General features: G+C 48.4%; 1 protein-coding gene across 1 annotated transcript in view; it reads left to right on the forward strand.

Moving 5' to 3' along the window:
• The window catches only part of ESPNL (espin like), a 46,281-nt gene that overhangs the window by 19,750 nt on the left and 8,050 nt on the right, over nucleotides 1–18,481 (forward strand). The window contains exons 6-9 of the mRNA XM_039912733.1: nucleotides 3,880–4,062; nucleotides 7,635–7,766; nucleotides 17,339–17,431; nucleotides 17,624–17,720. Of these exons, the coding sequence (XP_039768667.1) occupies nucleotides 3,880–4,062; nucleotides 7,635–7,766; nucleotides 17,339–17,431; nucleotides 17,624–17,720 (505 nt within the window). The remainder of the gene's footprint in view (nucleotides 1–3,879; nucleotides 4,063–7,634; nucleotides 7,767–17,338; nucleotides 17,432–17,623; nucleotides 17,721–18,481) is intronic.

The following is an 18,481-nucleotide window of genomic DNA, read 5'->3' on the forward strand; positions in this document are numbered from 1 at the left end:
CGGGGGTAGTTACTCCCGTGGCTGTCACCACCAGTATCCTACCTTTCCGTCCTGCCCACCTGCCTAAAGCCGGGACTCCTGGGTTGTTGAGGGGCATCACCCCTGACACATATATAAGGCTGCCTTAGCTCAGACTAAGAGCCTCCGGACCGGAATCAGCTCTGGTTCCTCCCCTTCTCCAAAGCCCCCCCGCTGCGGCTCCTCGCCTCCCCAGAAAGGGGACCGGCGAGAAAGGGCTAATTAACCTTGGCTTCCGTCTGGGTTCCACCCGGCTTCCCCCAGTGGAAACTTAAACTCATTCTGATCCTATGTCACGGACCGCGGTCTCTAACTATCTGCTCGTGGGCCCAGATTTAGAATATTTCTTTGTGTTTGTTTCGCATTTGGAAATCAGTGTTCGGGCATTTCTGCCGGTTGGGAGGGAGATTACAAAAACCGATCCCATAGATGGAGGCGAACGTTCGGAAATGATGTGTTGGAAGTGATTGTAGAATGACAAATATTCAAATGAAATGAACAAATGAGGGCAGGTGTTTTTAGGTGGCGGAAAGAGGAAGTAAAATACAGTAGTCGATCAATCAACCGTATATACTGAGTGTTTACTGTGTGCAGACCGCTGAACTAAGAAGCCCTGTGTAACTGTATATCGCGCTCTCCCAGGTGCTTAGTACAGTGTTCTGCGTGGTGCGCTCAGTAAATATGATTGATATAACAGGGTCGGAGAATACGCTCTGTGCCCTCAGTGATCTTACAGCCTAGAGGGGAGATAGACATTAATATAAATAAATAAATGATGGATATGTACAGAAGCGCTTCGGAGCTGACAGGGCTGGGGCAGAATAAAAGATGCAAATCCAAGGTGCCGAGACCACACAGAGGGGAGTGGGGGAGTCCGTACTTTTGTATTCAAAAGGGAAGTTAGCAGGGGGAATTCCCCTGCTTTTGCCCTTTATTCAGAGAATCCCCATTCTCATTCTGAAGATGAAACTGATAAAATGCTGCACTTCTCTTTAACATTTCCAGTAATGTTTCGAGTAACGACACAGATCATAAAAACAAAACCCAAGATTTGGTACCAAAAAATAACCGTTTAATCTCAGCTCAGAAACAGTTGAGTAGCGGTCACCCGTCGCCCGGAGAGGGGTAATTTCGGAAATCGGAGTGGTGAAAGAGAGAGAGACGGGGGACAGAAAGCCTGAGTTTTATACAAAATTTATTCCGCGGGGTGAATTGAACTTCCCTTTCAGGAGGAATGTGATTATTTAATGATATTAGAGATTCCCTATCGGGAGGAATATAATTATATGTTACTCGCGTTTGGCAAAACAGCCGGGTCCCATCCGGGAAGAATTCACTTATGGTTTGTTTGCATGTGGTGAGGCAGCCAACTCTCATCCACGAGCACTTTCCACTTGGAAGGAATCCACTTGTGCATTTCACACAGTGGCAGAGCGCCTGGCTTCCAGCCCCAGGAGCGTTCGACGGGACGAAGCACTCCCCCATCCCACGGCTCCTCACTGGGTGCAGGCAGAGCGACCCTCTCACGCCCTGGGCAGAGGCGACCCGTGGCCGGCTGCTGCAGGTCTCGATCCGCCGCACGGAAGGTCAGAGGCCGCAGGGATTTATCACCTGTGCTCCTAGGCCGTTCCAGCTTCCGGCCTCAGTTTATCCAATCTCCGCCCTCCCCCCTCCTCCGTACCTAATTTGATGGCCCGGGGTGGAGGGACAGCTTCCGTATTCCCGGCTTGGATCGTCAATCTAGGAGTTTCGGTTGTGATTTCTGCCTGCTGAGTCGGGCGGTCTCAAGATAGCATTTGACCTTGAGATGGTGGGTACCCCAGGATCATCTTGGGATGGTAGATTTTTCCCATAAATACGCAAGTGAAGCAGCATGGTCTAGTGGTTAGAGCATGAACCTGGGAGTCAGAAGGACCTGGGTTCTAATGTAATCTAATGTCTGTCATGAGACCTTGAGCAAGTCATTTCTCTGTGCCTCAGTTACCTCATCTATAAAATGGGGATTAAGAGAGTGAGCCCCATGTGGGAGGTGCGCCGTGTCCAACCTGATTACCTCATATCTACCTTAGCTCTTAGAACGGTGCCTGGCATATAATAAGCGCTTTACAGACATCGCAGAAAAGCCCTCGAATAAGATATTGTTCCTCATTGACGTACACTGCTTTCTGAGACTTTTGTCCCCTAAAAATGTCCGAGAAGTAACCTCTGCCTGGAAACGAGAGTTTCTGTCGTCATAGCCGGAATTCCACACTGCTGCCGTGCTGCTCGTGTGCTTGATCTGATTTCTTGGCCACGGGCCCAGGGGTGCCAAACTCCCTCTCCTAAAAATGGGAGAGACATGAGGAGCGTTGCATCCTCTGCTGGCCCGACTCATCGCTTGACCGAGAGGGTGGATCGATATGATGGGTTGATTGATTAGTAGAATGGAGGGAAACCAAGATTAGGGGAATATGGAAGGGAGAGAAGAAAAATTGCCTTGGGAAACAGAAGCCTTGGCCAGAGAGCTTCCTCTGACCCTTAATCAATCAATCAGTGATATTTATTGAGCATCTACTATGTGGAAAGCACTGGGCTAAGCACTTGGGAGAGTACAATATAACATTCCCTGCCCACAACGGGTTCACAGCCTAGAGACAGGCTTACAGCCTACCCCAGTGCTTAGAGCAGTGCTTGACGCCGTAATAAGGGCTTAACAAATGCCATTTTTTAAAAAAATTAGAATGCAATCAGATCAGACCCAAACTCTTTCCCAAGGGGGCTCATAGTCTAGGTGTGGGTTAGGGTCTGCTCCTTGGGTGGGGCCGACCTTGCTGGTCCTCAAATGTGCGGGTGGGATGTTGGAGGGGTGGGGGGTTGGGGGAGAAGGGGGAGCTGAGAGGAAAGGGAGGAGAAGAGGCCTGTAAGAAATGACGTGTGGGGAAGGAAGAGGAGGGAAAGAGGAGGAAGGAAAAGGGAGGAAGGACCAGTTACCAACCCAGGGTTTCTCTTCTTCCTCTAGACTGAGAGTTTGTTGTGGGCAGGGAATGTGTCTGTTATATTGTTATATTGGACCCTCTCAAGTGCTTAGTACAGTGCTCCGCGCACAGGAAGCACTCGGTAAATTTGATTCTGGATAGATAAATGAAAGTTTTGGTCCCCTTGGCAGGAACAATGTCTTATTTATTACATTTCTCACTCAGCCTCGTTCTTAAAAGAAAAAAATCAAATCTCACAAGAAGGGCGCTTGGCCTGGTGGAAAGAGCAGAAGCCTAGAGTCCTCTAACTCTGCCAATTGCCTGCTGTGTGACCTTGGGGAAATCATTTAAATAGCTGCCTTTAGATTATGTAAATTTGGCATTTGTTTTGGGGATTTATGGAAGAGGAGCCTAGGAAAAGGCACCTCTAATGGGAAGGACACCGGACATGTGATTGACCCACGTGGCTTTTTGACGGAACTTTTTGCTGCGCCGAAGAACGATCCCTGCTGAGCCAAATTTCTTTTTCTTAGGATTTCCGTGTTACTCTTTGTCTGTTGCAGTGATCGTCACTATCCCAAACCGAATGAGGCCAAGCGTTCTAACTCTCCACCAAGCTCTCCTTAGCTTTAGAGATATTCATTCATTCATTCATTCAATCAATCATATTTATTGAGCACTTACTGTGTGCAAAGCAGTGAAATATAACAATAAACAGGCTCACTCCCTACCCACAACGAGCTTAGAGTCTACAAAGGCAGTAGGAACTTGCTCAGTGGATGGTGGGGTAAATTGTGATTTTTTTAATTTTGTCCTTTCTCGCGGGGGTGAGAAATGTGCCCGGAACAAGACTCAAGTCTGGTTTCTTTGCCTCTCTCCTCATCTTTCCATCCTTCCCCTCTTTGAGGTCACGTTCACGGACGTCGGCCTGGCTGCTCAAGACGACGAGGGAGCCACGGCGCTGCACTTTGCGGCCAGGGGGGGTCACACGCCCATCGTGGACCGGCTTCTCCTGATGGGGGCTGAGATCACGAAAGACCACTGGGGCGGGACCCCCCTCCATGATGCGGCTGAAAACGGGCAGCTGGAGGTAAGGCCGAGGGGGAGAAGAAATGGCCACGGGGGAGCAAGAAGGCCTTGGGACCCTCCGTGATCGATCAATCCATCGACTGTATTGAGTGCTTACTGGGGTTGAGCACTGTCTGTACGATAATGATTTGTTAAGCGCTTACTGTGTGCCAAGCACTGTTCTAAGCGCTGGGGTGGATGCAAGGTAATCAGGTTGTCCCACATGGGGCTCACAGTCTTAATCCCCATCTTACAGATGAGGGAACTGAGGCCCAGAGAAGTGAAGTGACTTGCCCAAAGTCACACAGGTGACAAGTGACGGAGCCGGGATTAGAACCCATGACCTCTGACTCCCAAGCCCAGGGTCTTTCCACCGAGCTGCTGGAAGAGTACAATGTAACGGTGTAACAGATACATTTCTTGCCCATAGTGAGCTTACAGTCTAGAGGGGGATGAATGAATTTATTATTATAAATAAATAAATTACAGATATGTACATAAATGCTGAGAGAATGAGAGGGACGATGAACTAAGGGAGAAAGTCAGGATAATAATAATAATGTCGGTATTTAAGCGCTTACTATGTGCCGAGGACTGTTCTAAGCGCTGGGGTAGATACAGGGTAAACAGGTGGTCCCACGTGAGGCTCACAGTTAATCCCAATTTTCCAGATGAGGTAACTGAGGCACAGAGAAGTGAAGTGACTTGCCCACAGTCACACAGCTGACAAGTGGCAGAGCCGGAATGGCACAGAAGAGAGTGGAAGAGAAGGGAAAGAGGGCTTGGCCAAATTCAACGGCTTCTACTCCATCCTAATCCTCCTTGACCTCTTAGCTGCCTTTGACACTGGGGATCACCCCCTTCTCCTGGAAATGTTATCCAGCCTTGGCTTCACTGACACCGTCCTCTCCTGATTCTCCTCTTATCTCTCTGGCCCTTCATTCTCAGTCTCCTCCGTGGACTCCTCCTCCCCCTCCCACCCCCTGACTGTTGGGGTCCCTCAAGGTTCAGTTCTGGGTCCCCCTCTATTCTCCATCTACACTCATTCCCTCGGAGAACTCATCCGCTCCCGTGGCTTCGTCTACCATCTCTATGCAGATGATACCAAAATCCACATCTCCGCCCCCGATCTCTCTCCCTCTCCAGGCTCACAACCCCTCCTGCCTTCAAGACAACTCTACTTGGATGTCCTCTCTTCACCTCCAACTTAATATATCCAAAAAAGAGCTCATCTTCCCACCCAAACCCTGTCCTCTCCTTGATTTTCCCGTCACTGTAGACGGTACCACCATCCTTCCCGTCTCACGGGCCCTTAATTTTAACGTTATCCTTGACTCCTTTCTCTCATTAAACCCACATGTTCATTCCGTTCCCAAATCCTGTCAGTCCCACCTTCAGGACATCACTAAAATCCGCCCTTCCCTCTCCATCCAAGCCACTACCATGATAATACGGTGACTCATCCTATCCCGCCTAGACGACTGCATCCGCCTCCTTGCTGACCGCCCAATCTCCTGCCTCTCCCCATTCCGGTCCATGCTTCTCTCCGCTGCCTGAATCATCTTTCTACAGAAACGTTCTGGACATGTCACCCCCCACCCCCCAAAAAATCTCCCATGGTTGCCGATCCACCTCCATATCAAATAAAAACTCCTCACCATTGGCTTTGAAGCTGTCCATCGCCTCGCCCCCTCCTACCTCACCTCGCTTCCCTCCTTCTACGACCCAGCCGGCCCGCTCCGCTCCTCCGGCGTTAACCTTCCCGCTGTGTCTCAATCTCTCTTGTCTCACCCCTGACCCCTGGCCCACATCCTCCCTCGGGCCTGGAACGCCCTCCCTCCTCAAATCCGCCAAACAATTACTCTCCCCACCTTCTAAAGCCTTTATTGAAGACATATCTTCCCCAAGAGGCCTTCCCAGATTAAGCCCCACTCTTCCTCATCTTCCACTCTCTTCTTGGTCCCCCGGATTTGCTCCCCTTGCCCCTCCCCGCTTCCCCTCGCAGCCCCACAGCACTTATATATCTGCAATTTTATTTATTTGTACTGATGCCTGTTCATTTATATTGGTGTCCCCCCTTTCCCCTCCCCAGACTGTGAGCTCTTTGTGGGCAGGGATCGTCACGGTTTATTTTTGTATTGTACTTTCCCAAGTGCTTAATACAGCGCTCTGCACCTAGTAAGCGCTTGATAAATACATTTGAATGAATGGTTTTGGGGAGGAGATGTGCTTTCAATAAGACTTTGAAGGGGGGGGAGAGTGATCCTCTGTCAGATATGAAGAGGGAGGGCTTTCCAGGCCAGAGGCAGGATATGGGCGAGAGGCGGGTGGCGAGACGGATGAGATCGCAGCAGAGTAGCGTGAGTAGAGGAGAGAAGCGCGCGGGCTGGATTGTAGTGGGACAGCAGCAAGGTGAGGTAGGATGGGGGAAGGCGATTGAGTGCCTTAAAGACATGCTAAAGAGTTTTTCTTCCGTGTGGAGGTGGTGGCTCTCCCGTGAGTATTCAACCAATGGATGTATTCATTCGTTCACCCTATTTATTGAGCATCTCTCTGGTGTGAGTGTACAATAAAAGTGAAAGGCGGGGCCCCGGCCCTCGAGGAGCTTCCAGTTAAAAGGTAGTGTACGGCCAGAAGCGGCGTGGCTCAGTGGAAAGAGCCCAGGCTTGGGAGTCAGAGGTCATGGGTTCAAATCCTGACGCCGCCGCTTGCCAGGTATGTGACTGTGGGCAAGTCACTTCACTTCTCTGTGCCTCAGTTCCCTCATCTGTAAAATGGGGATTAAGACTGTGGAGCCCCGTGAGGGACGACCTGATCACCTTGTATCCCCTCAGCACTTAGAACAGTGCTTTGCACATAGTAAGCGCTTAACAAATACCACCATTATTATTCTTAAAGGTGGCACCGTGCTGGGGTGGTCTTATTTTTGTTCAGTTGTCCCCTTCAGGATAAATCTTCCACATCAATGTGGTACAGTGTTCACTAAGGTGGGGGCAAAAGGAACAGAAACTTCTACAATGGGAGATTGATTGAATTGTCCGTAGCTCTCGGAAGGCAACTGGGGGGAAGGTGAGCTGGGAGAGGGTTGTCAGACCATCACCTCCTGGGTTGAAGCTGCTTTTCAAAAGGTGTCAGGTTTCTCTTCTCACCTGTGCCAGATAAACAAGCGCCCGTTCCCTTTTAACTTGGGGAACGGAGGAAGGGGAATGGTTGCAAAAATGTCTGTCAATCCAGTCTCGTTCACCGGGTCGTGCACCCGGGGGAGATTCCACATCCATGCACTGAGAGGGGCCGACTAGTCCGGTAGGAGAACTGGAACTGGCCCCGGGACTGGCCGTGCTGCACGACTGGTGGTAGAGATAGATGCCCCAAAAAGAGACATCCGTCTATTTTTAAGGTACCCTCCTTGGGGAGCGAGTGGACTCACCCATTATTTCTCTTCCCTCTAGACCGTAAGCTCGTTGTGGGCGGGGAATGTGTCTGTTTACTGTTCTATCGTACTCTCCCAAGCACACAGTAGAGTGCTCTGCACACAGTGAGCGCTCGATAAATACGACTGACTGACTGACTGGCTGTCCTCGGCATGGCCTGCAGTGTTGTCGGACCTTGATCGTCCATCACGTGGATCCCACCCTTCTGGACGGGGACGGCTACACCGCGAGAGACCTCGCAGAGTATAACGGACACAGAGACTGCACTCTCTTCCTGCAGCAAGTGGAGACGCTGGTAAGTCATTTCCGGGGCCGATTTACAGCGGTTATCATAATCATAGGAGTCAATCTGCGGTATTTATTCACTCATTCATTTATTCGATCGTATTTATTGAGAGCTTACTGTGTGAGCTCAGGGGTATGAGCAAAACCAAAACTCAGTCAAATACATACGTGCCAGTCCCGGCTAATTGAGAAGAAGCGTAGCAAAGGGGAAAGAGCACACAGCCCGAGTGTCAGAGATCTTGGGTTCTAATCCTGCTGTGTGATCTCGGGCAAGTCACTTAACTTCTCCTTATCTCAGTTCTCGTCTCTAAAATGGGCATTAAATTTTCCTTCCACCGATGTAGACTGTGAGCCCCATTTTGGACCGGGATTGTGTCCACCCGATTATCTTGTATCTACCCAGCATGTAGGAAGTGCCAAACAGGTATCTTAAAAAAAAATAAATCCCGATAGGAGTACAGGTTGGACCTTATTCTTTCCCCTGCAATTCCTACATGTGTCTCTACTGCCTCTGGAAAATATGATCACACTGTTGATGATGATGATAATAATGATAATGGTATTTGTTTAGCACTTACTATGTGCCCAGCACTATACTAAACACTGGTATAAGTACAAGATAATCAGCTCAGACACAGTCCCTACCCAACCTGAGGCTTACAGTCTAAATAGTGGGGAGGACAGGTATTGAACACATATTTTACCGATGAGAAAACTGAGGCCCAGAGAAGTTGAGTGAGTTGCCCAAGGTCACACAGCAGGCAATTGAGAGAGCAGGGGTTATTTGAGGTCTTCTAAAACCCCCCCGCTCTTTCCACTAAGCCACACTGCTTCTTTGCTTCTACTCCACTGCTGGAAGGAGCCTAATAATACTTAATGCCCCTACTGTCTTCTTCTACCTCCCTCTCACCCAGGTCTTGCTCTTCTCTCCTTCCCAACAGTAAAATAGTTAAGAAACCCTCCTCCGCAAAGGAATTCCATATACTCAGTAATTCCTTAGCACTTATGTGTCCTTCTTATGATTTGTGCTCTGTGTTCCCATCGTGTGTATTTTGAATGTTTCTTCCATGTTTGTATGTCTCTGTTATTTGCAAAAGAGGTCATTATATTTGGGATTTGGGTATTTGTCTTTCTTTGTTGCGTCTCTTTCATCTATCTGGAAACTCCTTGAGTCTTCTGATTCCATTCCGACTGCCCACGATGGCCTGCCACGGATGGGTGCTTCATTCATTCATTCATGCTTTCATTCAATAGTATTTATTGAGCTCTTACTATGTGCAGAGCACTGTACTAAGCGCTTGGAAGGTACAAATCGGCAACAGATACTGTCCCTGCCCATTGATGGGTTTGCAGTCTAATCGGGGGAGACAGACAAAAACAGTGGCAATAAATAGAATCGAGAGGATGTACAGCTCATTAAAACAATAGCAATAAATAGCAATAAATAAATAGAAATGCAGCTGCCGGACTGACGGGCCCAAGATGGTGAGGGAATGATGGTATGTTGGAACGGGCTGATATTTAGTGCAGTGGAAACAGACCCAGGAAACTGTTATAGGAGAAGAGGCAGAGGAGCAGAGCTTAAATTGGATATTGACTTCATCAACAGGCCATCTGGGTGCCTGAAGTGTTAAACACTGTTGCCCATCAAAGGAAAGTTGCCTGAGTGGAACTTTCCCAGGGAACAAAAATCTGAAAAATGCTCCTTAGAATATGCAGTTTGACTGACACTAGACCCCTGCATCTTCCATACTCCACTACAGCATTTATGTAGATAATTACCCACGCTTACATTTAATAACGTCTTTACCTCTCCTAGAAGCAGCATGGCCTAGCGGATAGAGCACGGGCCTGGGAGTCAGAAGGACTGCAGTTCTAATCCAGGCTCTGCCGTTTTTCTGCTCTGTGATCTTGGGCAAGACATTTAACTGCTCTGTGCCTCGGTTTCCTCATCCATACAATGGGGATTCATTCCGTGAGCCCTTTATGAGACATGGATTGTGTCCAACTGATGACCTAGAATTCCAATTATCATAGTACAGTGCCCGGCACGTAGTAACACCCTAATAAACACCATAAAAAAGCCTCATATAAACAAACAAAAAAAAAGGTGTGACCTCACACACTGTACCCAAACATATCAAAACACTCAGAGTGTATTGTATTCCTACAATTCATAAAATTTGCAACATAAATCCTTCTCCCCCTCTAAGCAACCCATCTATATTCAGCCCTATCTCCACCCCTTGGTTGATTCATTCATTCATTCAATCGTATTTATTGAGCACTTACTGTGTGCGGAACACTATAGTAAGCGTTTGGAAAGTACAGTTCAGCAACAGATAGAGACAATCCCTACCCAACTACGGGCTCACAGTCTAGAAGAGGGAGACAGACATCAAAACAAGTAAACAGGCATCAATAGCATCAATATGAATAAATAGAATTACAGATATATGCACATCATTAATAAAATAAATAGAATGATAAATATGTACATTTATGCACAAGTGCTTTGGTGCGGGAAGGGGGGTAAAGCAGTGGGGAAGGGAGGAGGAGCAGAGGAAAAGGGAGATTAGTGTCAGCTCTGCCCTGTCTAATCATTTTCACTAATGAAACCCTTTCCGTTCATGCTCCTTTGATCCAGAAGTTTGCTGTTCGAAGAATCCTTGCTCTGCCACTTTCTGGAAGAGAGAACTGTAGTTGCCAAGACCATTATTTATCAGGCAATGCTTCTTCCACATTTATAGAGGCCTCTTCTTTTCTTCCTCTTCCTTCCTTGTCTCCCTAATATCCTCCTCTCTCTGTCCCCTCCTCCCCAGTAACAACAGCTTTTCAGAAAAACCTGTCTGAGCACTTTTCCTTACCTCTAACCTCAGCCTAACCTTTTGTTCCTTACCCTCAGGCACTCAGTGGTATTTAAGGAACTCTTATTGTGGGCAGAGCTCTGTACTAAGCATTTGTCCCATCCCCTCCCCGTAGTCCTGGTATGGTGTTAACTCTTACAGAGTCACCAGGACTAGATGTTACTGGGCAGCACCGAGAGTCCCCAGAAGTCCCATTGGGAGACCCTGAACTAGGGATTTTTCACGCCATGGAAAGTCTCGATAGAAATCATGTTACAGAGCTATTCCCCTTCCACCCTACAATCCAAGTGGGGCGGGTGAGGTAATAATGATAATAATACATTTTAAGTGCTTCCAATGTGCCAAGCACCGCACTAAGCACTGGGGTAGTTACAAAATTATCAAGTGGGACAGAGTCCCCGTACCACATAAGGCTTTCTGTCCAAGTAGGACTATGAACAGGTATTGAATCCCCACATGTAAATACACAGACATTTCAAGAGACACTGCTTATCCAGATTTCTGCCCGTCCTTCAGTTTTATAATTCTACAAGTAGGCCCTATACAAAATTGCTTGGGGAAGAGGCCAAAGTGCCCAAGTCTTCTAGTGGCCATCCCCTGATTCAGTTATTGCTCATATTTAGTAGGTTTACCTCTGCCAAGCATAATAATCGCAGTAATGATAATTTGTTAGGCGCTTACTATGTTCCAAGAACCGTAGTAAGCGCTGAGACAGATACAAGATAATCAGGTCCCACTTGAGACTCTCAGTCTCAGTAGGAGCGAGAACAAGTAGCGGATCCCCATTTTGCAGATGAGGGAACTGAGGCTCAGAGAAGTTAAGCACCTTGCCCAAGGTCACCCAGCGGGTAAGTGGTGGAGCCAGGTTTAGAACTCAGATCCTCTGACTCCCAAGCCTGTGCTCTTTCCACTAGGCCACGCTCCTTAGAAGGCCACAAGAGCAGAACAACAGGTGCTGCATCATCCTCCGTGATGAAGTCGAAGCTGCCCGATTGCAATATTGATGGATATTTTAGTATCAGATGTAGAAGATAGGGCTTCCAGGGAGGTAACGCTCTATCTCACATTCACTGAAGTGTTGAAATATGCCTTTGGTCCCGCAAGAACATGCTGAGAAAGTGCCTCCTGACTAAAAAATGACCCAATTAAGCTTGCAATCTGAGAAGAAGCAATTGTAGAGGAGCCAAATCCCAGCAGGCACTGGACTTACTTCTCTCAATACAGGAAAATTCATGTAATGACAATTTACTCCACTTTTTTTGTCGAGTGCATTTTCCGAGTAAAAGAGATATCTGCTTTCACAGGCTTGTGATCAAAACTAAAACCCTAAGGAAGGGGCGAGATTTTACAGTGAATCTGTAGCCGTTAACTCAGAGGGAGGGGAAGTGAAGTTATTAAGTCTGTAATTCAATCTCAGTCCATCGGTGATCAGTTTAAGTATTTTGATCTTGTGGTTCACGATTGTCTCCAGACATAGGATTGAATTGCAGTTTAGTAATTCACCTCTGCTGATTCATTATCCTATATATAATGGATGATGAGACACAAATCTCACTTAAAAGGCAGGAAGGGAGAAAAGCAGAGTAGAGGGAGATTCATTCATTCATTCATTCATTCATTCGTATTTATAATATAGATAATGAGATAATATAGAACCTTCTATCATAAGAACATTAGAACGTTAGCAATTCCATCCTTGAGTCAGATCTGAGGTTCAGGCAGCCTAGTATTCAGCCCTTGGTGAATACTTGCTTGGAAGAGCAATGTTTGACATCCATATGCTATCTCTGACTCTTACCTCTTCATCCCTAACTTCCCTTTAGCAGTCACACTACAGATCCATGCATCTATCCTAATCTTTCTGGAATTATAGTATTTTCATTCTTCTCAACTTCTTCGGGTAAAGCATCTTCCCTCTGTATGAAATGTTGCCGTTTGTTGGTTCTGAACTTATCACCCTCAAATGTCAGTAGGAGACCCTCGTTGCCGACGTGGTGGGATTTGGTGAACAGAAATTCCATGTTTGTCCGGCCTACACTCTTCATGATTTGGTAGAATTCAGCCATTGTCCCTCTCAGCCTTCATTTTTTCTATCCTAAAGTGTCCTAATCTATCCCATCACTCTCTATAGAGAAGCTTCTTCATGCCCCCACGATGACTTCTCAGAGTATCAACCTTGGTCCAAACAATAGCTCGGAACCCTGTAACATTTGCTCCAAATCTGAACCCTCTCCAGGACTATGGACCGTGAAGGAACTCTCCAGAGCTCCGAGAACTCAGGCATTAGTTGGACTGTAGACTTCTTGCCTTTTAAATCACCTCAGTCTGAAGTATTTTATTTCAGGACCAACTCTGTCAGCTTCTCTCTCCTAAGAAGAGGCTAATTCCTCTTAGGTGAATTTCTCTGAGGAGACCATCTCTCTTCCCTCTCCAAGTCACTTCCCCTTAAAGTGCCATCTCCCCAACCCAGACAGCAAAAAGATTCCAGGCCTTATTCTGTCATCGGGCTCCGGGGGACTCCGTCTAGCGCACAGCCCCCGGACAAACTGTGCCACAACCTTTCAGCAAGGAAGCTTCTGGGAATCTTTCTGTTTTCCGTTCTGATAGAGGTTTATCAGCCTTCAAGAGGCTCCAGGACACAGGCTTCTGGCTCAGCCCTTATTCTCTTCCTCATCCATCTGTCCCTAAAGGCCCCCCTGTGTCCTCCATCTCAGAGAATCCTTTATTCATTCCAGGTAGCGCCTTTCTTGTGAGTCAGGAGAGAGGAAAAGGGGCATCTGAGAGAGTGGAGGCCGACAAGCCTCCTGACAGGCTCAGGTGAAATCTCCAACGCCCTCTCTGCCCCCCTCCCCTACCATACAAGCCGTCTGGCCACCCGACGCAGTTTTTCAATATTAATGGGATGCTAATCGTGACTTCCTTGACCTCCTCTCTCTAGACTCGCCAACCCAGTGCCGTCTCTGAGCGTCTGTAGACGGATGGGCTGGGAGGTCCTGTCTCTCCTCATGCCGGTGAATCAACCTGGTGCTAGCGAGTTCCCTCTGGGGGGCTGACCCAGCCCCAGCCCTCAAATTGCAGGGCCCTTTCTTACTGCAAGTGACTCTTTACTCCTGGGCTCCCTTGCCGCTGGATTCCTGGAGAGACTGGAGGCGTTGGTATTTGGTATGTAGCTCTTATTTTAGACATATTTATCTTTAGGCATTTCTCTGTCCCACCAGCCCCCTGTCAGCCAAGGGTCCTTTTGGGATTTGGAGCTTAACTGCCCCGTCGTGGTGGCAGGCCGCGCTCCAGCCTGGCTCCACCACTTCTCTTCTGTGTGACCTGGGGCAAGTCGCTTCACTTCTCTGGGCCTCAGTTCCCTCATCTGTAAAATGGGGACTGAGACCGTGAGCCCCACGTGGGACAGGGACTGTGTCCAGCCCAATTTTCTTGTATCCACCCCAGTGCTTAGTAGAGTGCCTGGCGCATAGTAGGCCTTTAAAAAATACCCTAATTAGTACTGAGAAGCAGCATTGCTTAGTGGATAGAGCCCAGGTCTACGAGTCAGAAGGACTGAGTTCTAATCCTGGCTCCGCCGCACGTCTGCTGTGTGATCTGTGTGATTTCTGTTCTTCCGTTACCTCATCTGTGAGGCTCATGGCCGGACTGATTGGCTTGTATCTACCCCAGTGTTTAGAAGAGTGCTCGGCAAATAGTAAGTGTTTAACAAGTACCGTAATTATCATTATTACGGTTGGACCCTGTGAAGGTGGCACAACCAGCAAGCTAAGCCCATCCTCTGCGGGAGGATGACTGGCAGCGGCTCAGAATTTGGGGGACTAAGCGTCCTTGGCAGCCTGAGTGCCGGGCAGCTCTGGCTCGCTGTCTGTCTCCCACTACCTTCACCCTCCCGCCCTCCCCGCCAACAGGCAAGACTGTGTTGACTGGGGAATGTGTCTATTTACTGTTATATTGTACTCTTCCAAGTCTGTAGTACAGTAAGCCCTCAATAAATACAACTGAATTAATAATAATGATAGTTTGTTAAGCGCTTACCATATGTCAAGCACTGTTCTAAGTGTTGAGGTAGATACGAGGTAATTGGGTTGTCCCGCGTGGGACTCGCAGCCTCAATCCCCATTTTACAGATGAGGTAACTGAGGCCCAGAAAAGTGAAGTGACTTGTCCAAAGTCACACGGCTGACAAGTGGCTGAGTCGGGAACCCACGACCTCTGACTCCCAAGCCCGGGCTCTTTCCACTAAGCCAAGCCGCTTCTCCTGCCCCGTTCGGCTAAGGCTCCGTGGGGCTGTACGACTCGTCTCTCCTCTGCAGAGAGACATCATTTTCACTTTTTGGCCGAGGACCCCACTGAGAATTAGACCTCCCATTTCAAATCCTGATAAATAAATAGCCCCTTCAGGATTTGATTCCGACGGACTTCCAGACCATTTTTAGATATCTGGTGCCAGTGGCTTAGGGATAGAGCCTGGAGAGATTTCCAAGGCTAATGGTTCAGGAATCTAGGTGGCTTGTAAGTCTTACTGTCCTAAACCCATTCAGAAATTTCCCAATTTGATATGTTTCTGTAGATAGAGATACTGGATTTGAATAGGCGTTACTGGGAGCACTTTCCCCAAGACTGTAGCTTCCTTCTTTGCCACTAACTCTATCGTACTCTCCCAACCGCTTAGGACAAGGCTCTGCACATAGTAAATGCCCAATAAATGCTATTGATCGAAGGCTTGCAATTGGACTAGAAAAGACCTGGTGGTGTATCAGTCGATTAATCGTATTTATTGAGCGCTTAATACATGCAGAGCTTGGAAGAGTACGATATAACAGAGTGGGTAGGTCCATTCCCTGTCCACAGTGAGCTTACAGTCTAGAGTGGGAGACAGACATTAATATAAATAAATTGCAGATCTGTACGTACAGTATTCTTAGCACAGGTTGGTTCCTGTACTCAGGCTTCACAGGGAGCATCTAACGGGGGCGAGATGAGGATCGGAAGGAGTAGGGCCCCCCGGCTTACAGGTTGAGATGGGTAGAGGTGGGGACCCCATCATGAACAGGAGTATTGAAAGGGATGGGGAATAAATTCTCTAGGCCACAGCCCTGAATTTGGCTAAAAAGGTCACCCAATCCTCTATCGCACACCCTATTCCCTATATCCCACCGGTCTCAGCTGCTACTAGGATTTGAAGGGTGAGGGACGAGGATGACGTGAGGGGTCTGTGCTCTCTATCCTAACCCTAACCCAAATTCGTTCGCCCTTGCAGTTAAATTTCAGCGGGTGCTGGGCTCCCCTCACTCACGGAAAAATTCTCAGTTCCGATTCTTCCTCAGGTTCAGAGCTGTTTGTATCCGCACTGTCTCCTGGTTACACGAAGCCTGGTTCTCATTCATCGGGTGAAGAATCCCCAGAGATTAGACTCTCTGCTGTGCAGCGAATATCAGCCTCAGGGGCTGCTTTGTGGTCCGTGATGATGGGAGATCGCAGCGGCGGACAGCCCGGTGATAACGGGGCAAAAGTTATAAATACAAAAAGGAATGAGCGTATTGATGGTTTCTCTCGTGCTCCTGTCGTTTTCTGCTCAGCAGCATTGCGAAGATGGGTATTTCTCCTTTAGAACACTGGAAAGGCGGTAGCTTTAGTGGTTACCCAGGCTACGGCTATGGAACCTTAGAGATGAGGAACCTGAAACTCTTCTCCAGCCACGGGACACTATTGCTCAAGATCGTTGTGGGAATTGGGAGGGGTTTTGGACTCTTCAGAAGAAAGCCGCTATGTCCGTGATGTTTTTATTGTTGTTTGAATTTATTATCACTTCCCTCGAGGGCCCATGGATAGCAAGCTAGGGTTGCGGGAATTAAATAGCCAAACAGGGAACGAAGCGAGTTCCTTCAAAGACGAAGGAGGCTGTAACAAGCCCGTCCTGGCCGGGAGAGTGGCAGGGTAACCTGGCTCGGCCTCTAGGGTTAAAATCAAAGCGGGAACTCTCTTCCTGTTTTTAACAATTGCCAGGGTTTGGTTTCCTTTTAGTCTGATTATGTCAGAAGGGAGGATATTCAAAGCCCCCTCCAAAATGCTCCTTTTTCTGGGGCTAAGGGTCATGATGTACGTAGCCCCCTCCAAAATACTACATTATCTGGGGCGAAGGGTCACGATGTACATTACCAGTGACTACAGGAGTCTTGTACTCTGGTTCTAACGGACAAAGTACAGTGACATCTGGGAACTCAAAGGTTTCTAATCTGTTCTGGTACCATATGCAACCTTTTCCCTAGGCTATTTGGGAGGAGATTGATTTTAGTTCTTCTTATATTCAACCTCATGTCTCTTGAGAGGTCAGTTGATCCCATCAGCTCCAGGTGCTGCCAACATCAACCATGACAACAGAACAAGGCACGGGCCAGAGAACCTGGGTTCTAATCCCTGCTCTACCACTTACCGGATGGGTGACCTTGGACAAGTCACTTCACTTCTCTGGGCCTCGGTTCCCTCATCTTCAAAATGAGGTTTCGATACCTGTTCTCCCTCCTCCTTAGATGGTGAACCCCACAGGGGAACCGATCGTCTTGTATCTACCCCAGCTTTTAGTACAGTGCCTGACACAGAGCACTTATCAAACACCGCAATCCTTATTATTATTATCAACATAATTACCTTGTCATGGACATGGGATGGTTTTTACAAGCATGACCCATTTGCAACCGCAGTGACCATAGAGTAGGGTCGATGCTGTGCCTCTCCTCCATCGTATCCCGGCAACCGGAAGCAAGGTTTGAGAACAGCTGAGGCAGCGGCTTCCCTGGTGAAGTCAAAGGTCAGTGCCGAGTAAATCCTCCTCTAGACTGTAAGCTCAGTGCGGCCAGGGAATGTGTCTGTTTATTGTTATGTCGTACTCTCCTAACCGCTTAGTACAGTGCTCTGCACACTGACTGATGGACCGAAAGGCATCCTCCGCTCCACAAGCAGCACAAAGTCAAAACTTTCCTAACTCTGCCCCTGCCTCTAGGCCTCACCTCCGGTCAGTCCTGCCCTTAGTTTGCCAGCCACCAAGCACCCAGCAGCTGAACGGAGAAGAGGCGTCTGCTCCCGTCAGGACCGTGCCCGTGAGTGTGGCGTTTTGGGCGGCAAAAACACCAATCCTCCCAGCAACAGTCCGATGTCAGCGATGAGCGGGCCGGGCAGCTGGGCTCTATCCGGGTAGGGACAGTGAAGTCAGAGTCAGTGCTAAAGGCCCCGTCGGTCAACGTGGAATTGAGGTGAAGCAATGTCACAATGGATAGAGCAAGGGCCTGAAAGTCAAGAGGACCTGGGTTCTAATCCCAGCTCCGCCAACTGTTGGCTGTGTGACCTTGGGCAAGTCACTTTGCTTCTCTGGGCCTCATCTGTAAAATAGGGATTAAGAGTGTGTCCAACTTAACTGACCATATCTACTCCAGCATAGTAAGTGCTTCACAAGTGCCATTATTTATTTTTGTTTTAATTCAGAGATGTGACCGGCCTATTCCCCCTCTGCAAAGGCAAGTTCAGGTTCAGGAAGGGGTCTGGGTCTGGAGAGGGTGGTGTTGGATCAGAAGGCCGGGAGAGGTCTGAGTCTGGAGCACGTATTACCCGGGGGTGTCTTATCTGGCTCAAACTCATTCCCGGGCCAAAAGACCTGGGAAGTCTGTGTCAGTTCTGAGCCATTCCAGATGCACCGGAGGAATCTGGGCAGTTGGAAATCTCAGTGTCACCATGCGACTAAACTGATCCAGTGTCACCAAGGCTCTTGGGACAGAGGGTGCCCCAGAGCTGGATGGATTCTCCGGTCACCCCAGACCAGAGTAGGAGACAGAGGGCAGGGAGGTGAAGAAGGACTGATTTAATT

Source organism: Ornithorhynchus anatinus, chromosome 7 (assembly GCF_004115215.2).
Source record: "Ornithorhynchus anatinus isolate Pmale09 chromosome 7, mOrnAna1.pri.v4, whole genome shotgun sequence".
In the NCBI taxonomy this organism is placed as follows: Eukaryota; Metazoa; Chordata; class Mammalia; order Monotremata; family Ornithorhynchidae; genus Ornithorhynchus; species Ornithorhynchus anatinus.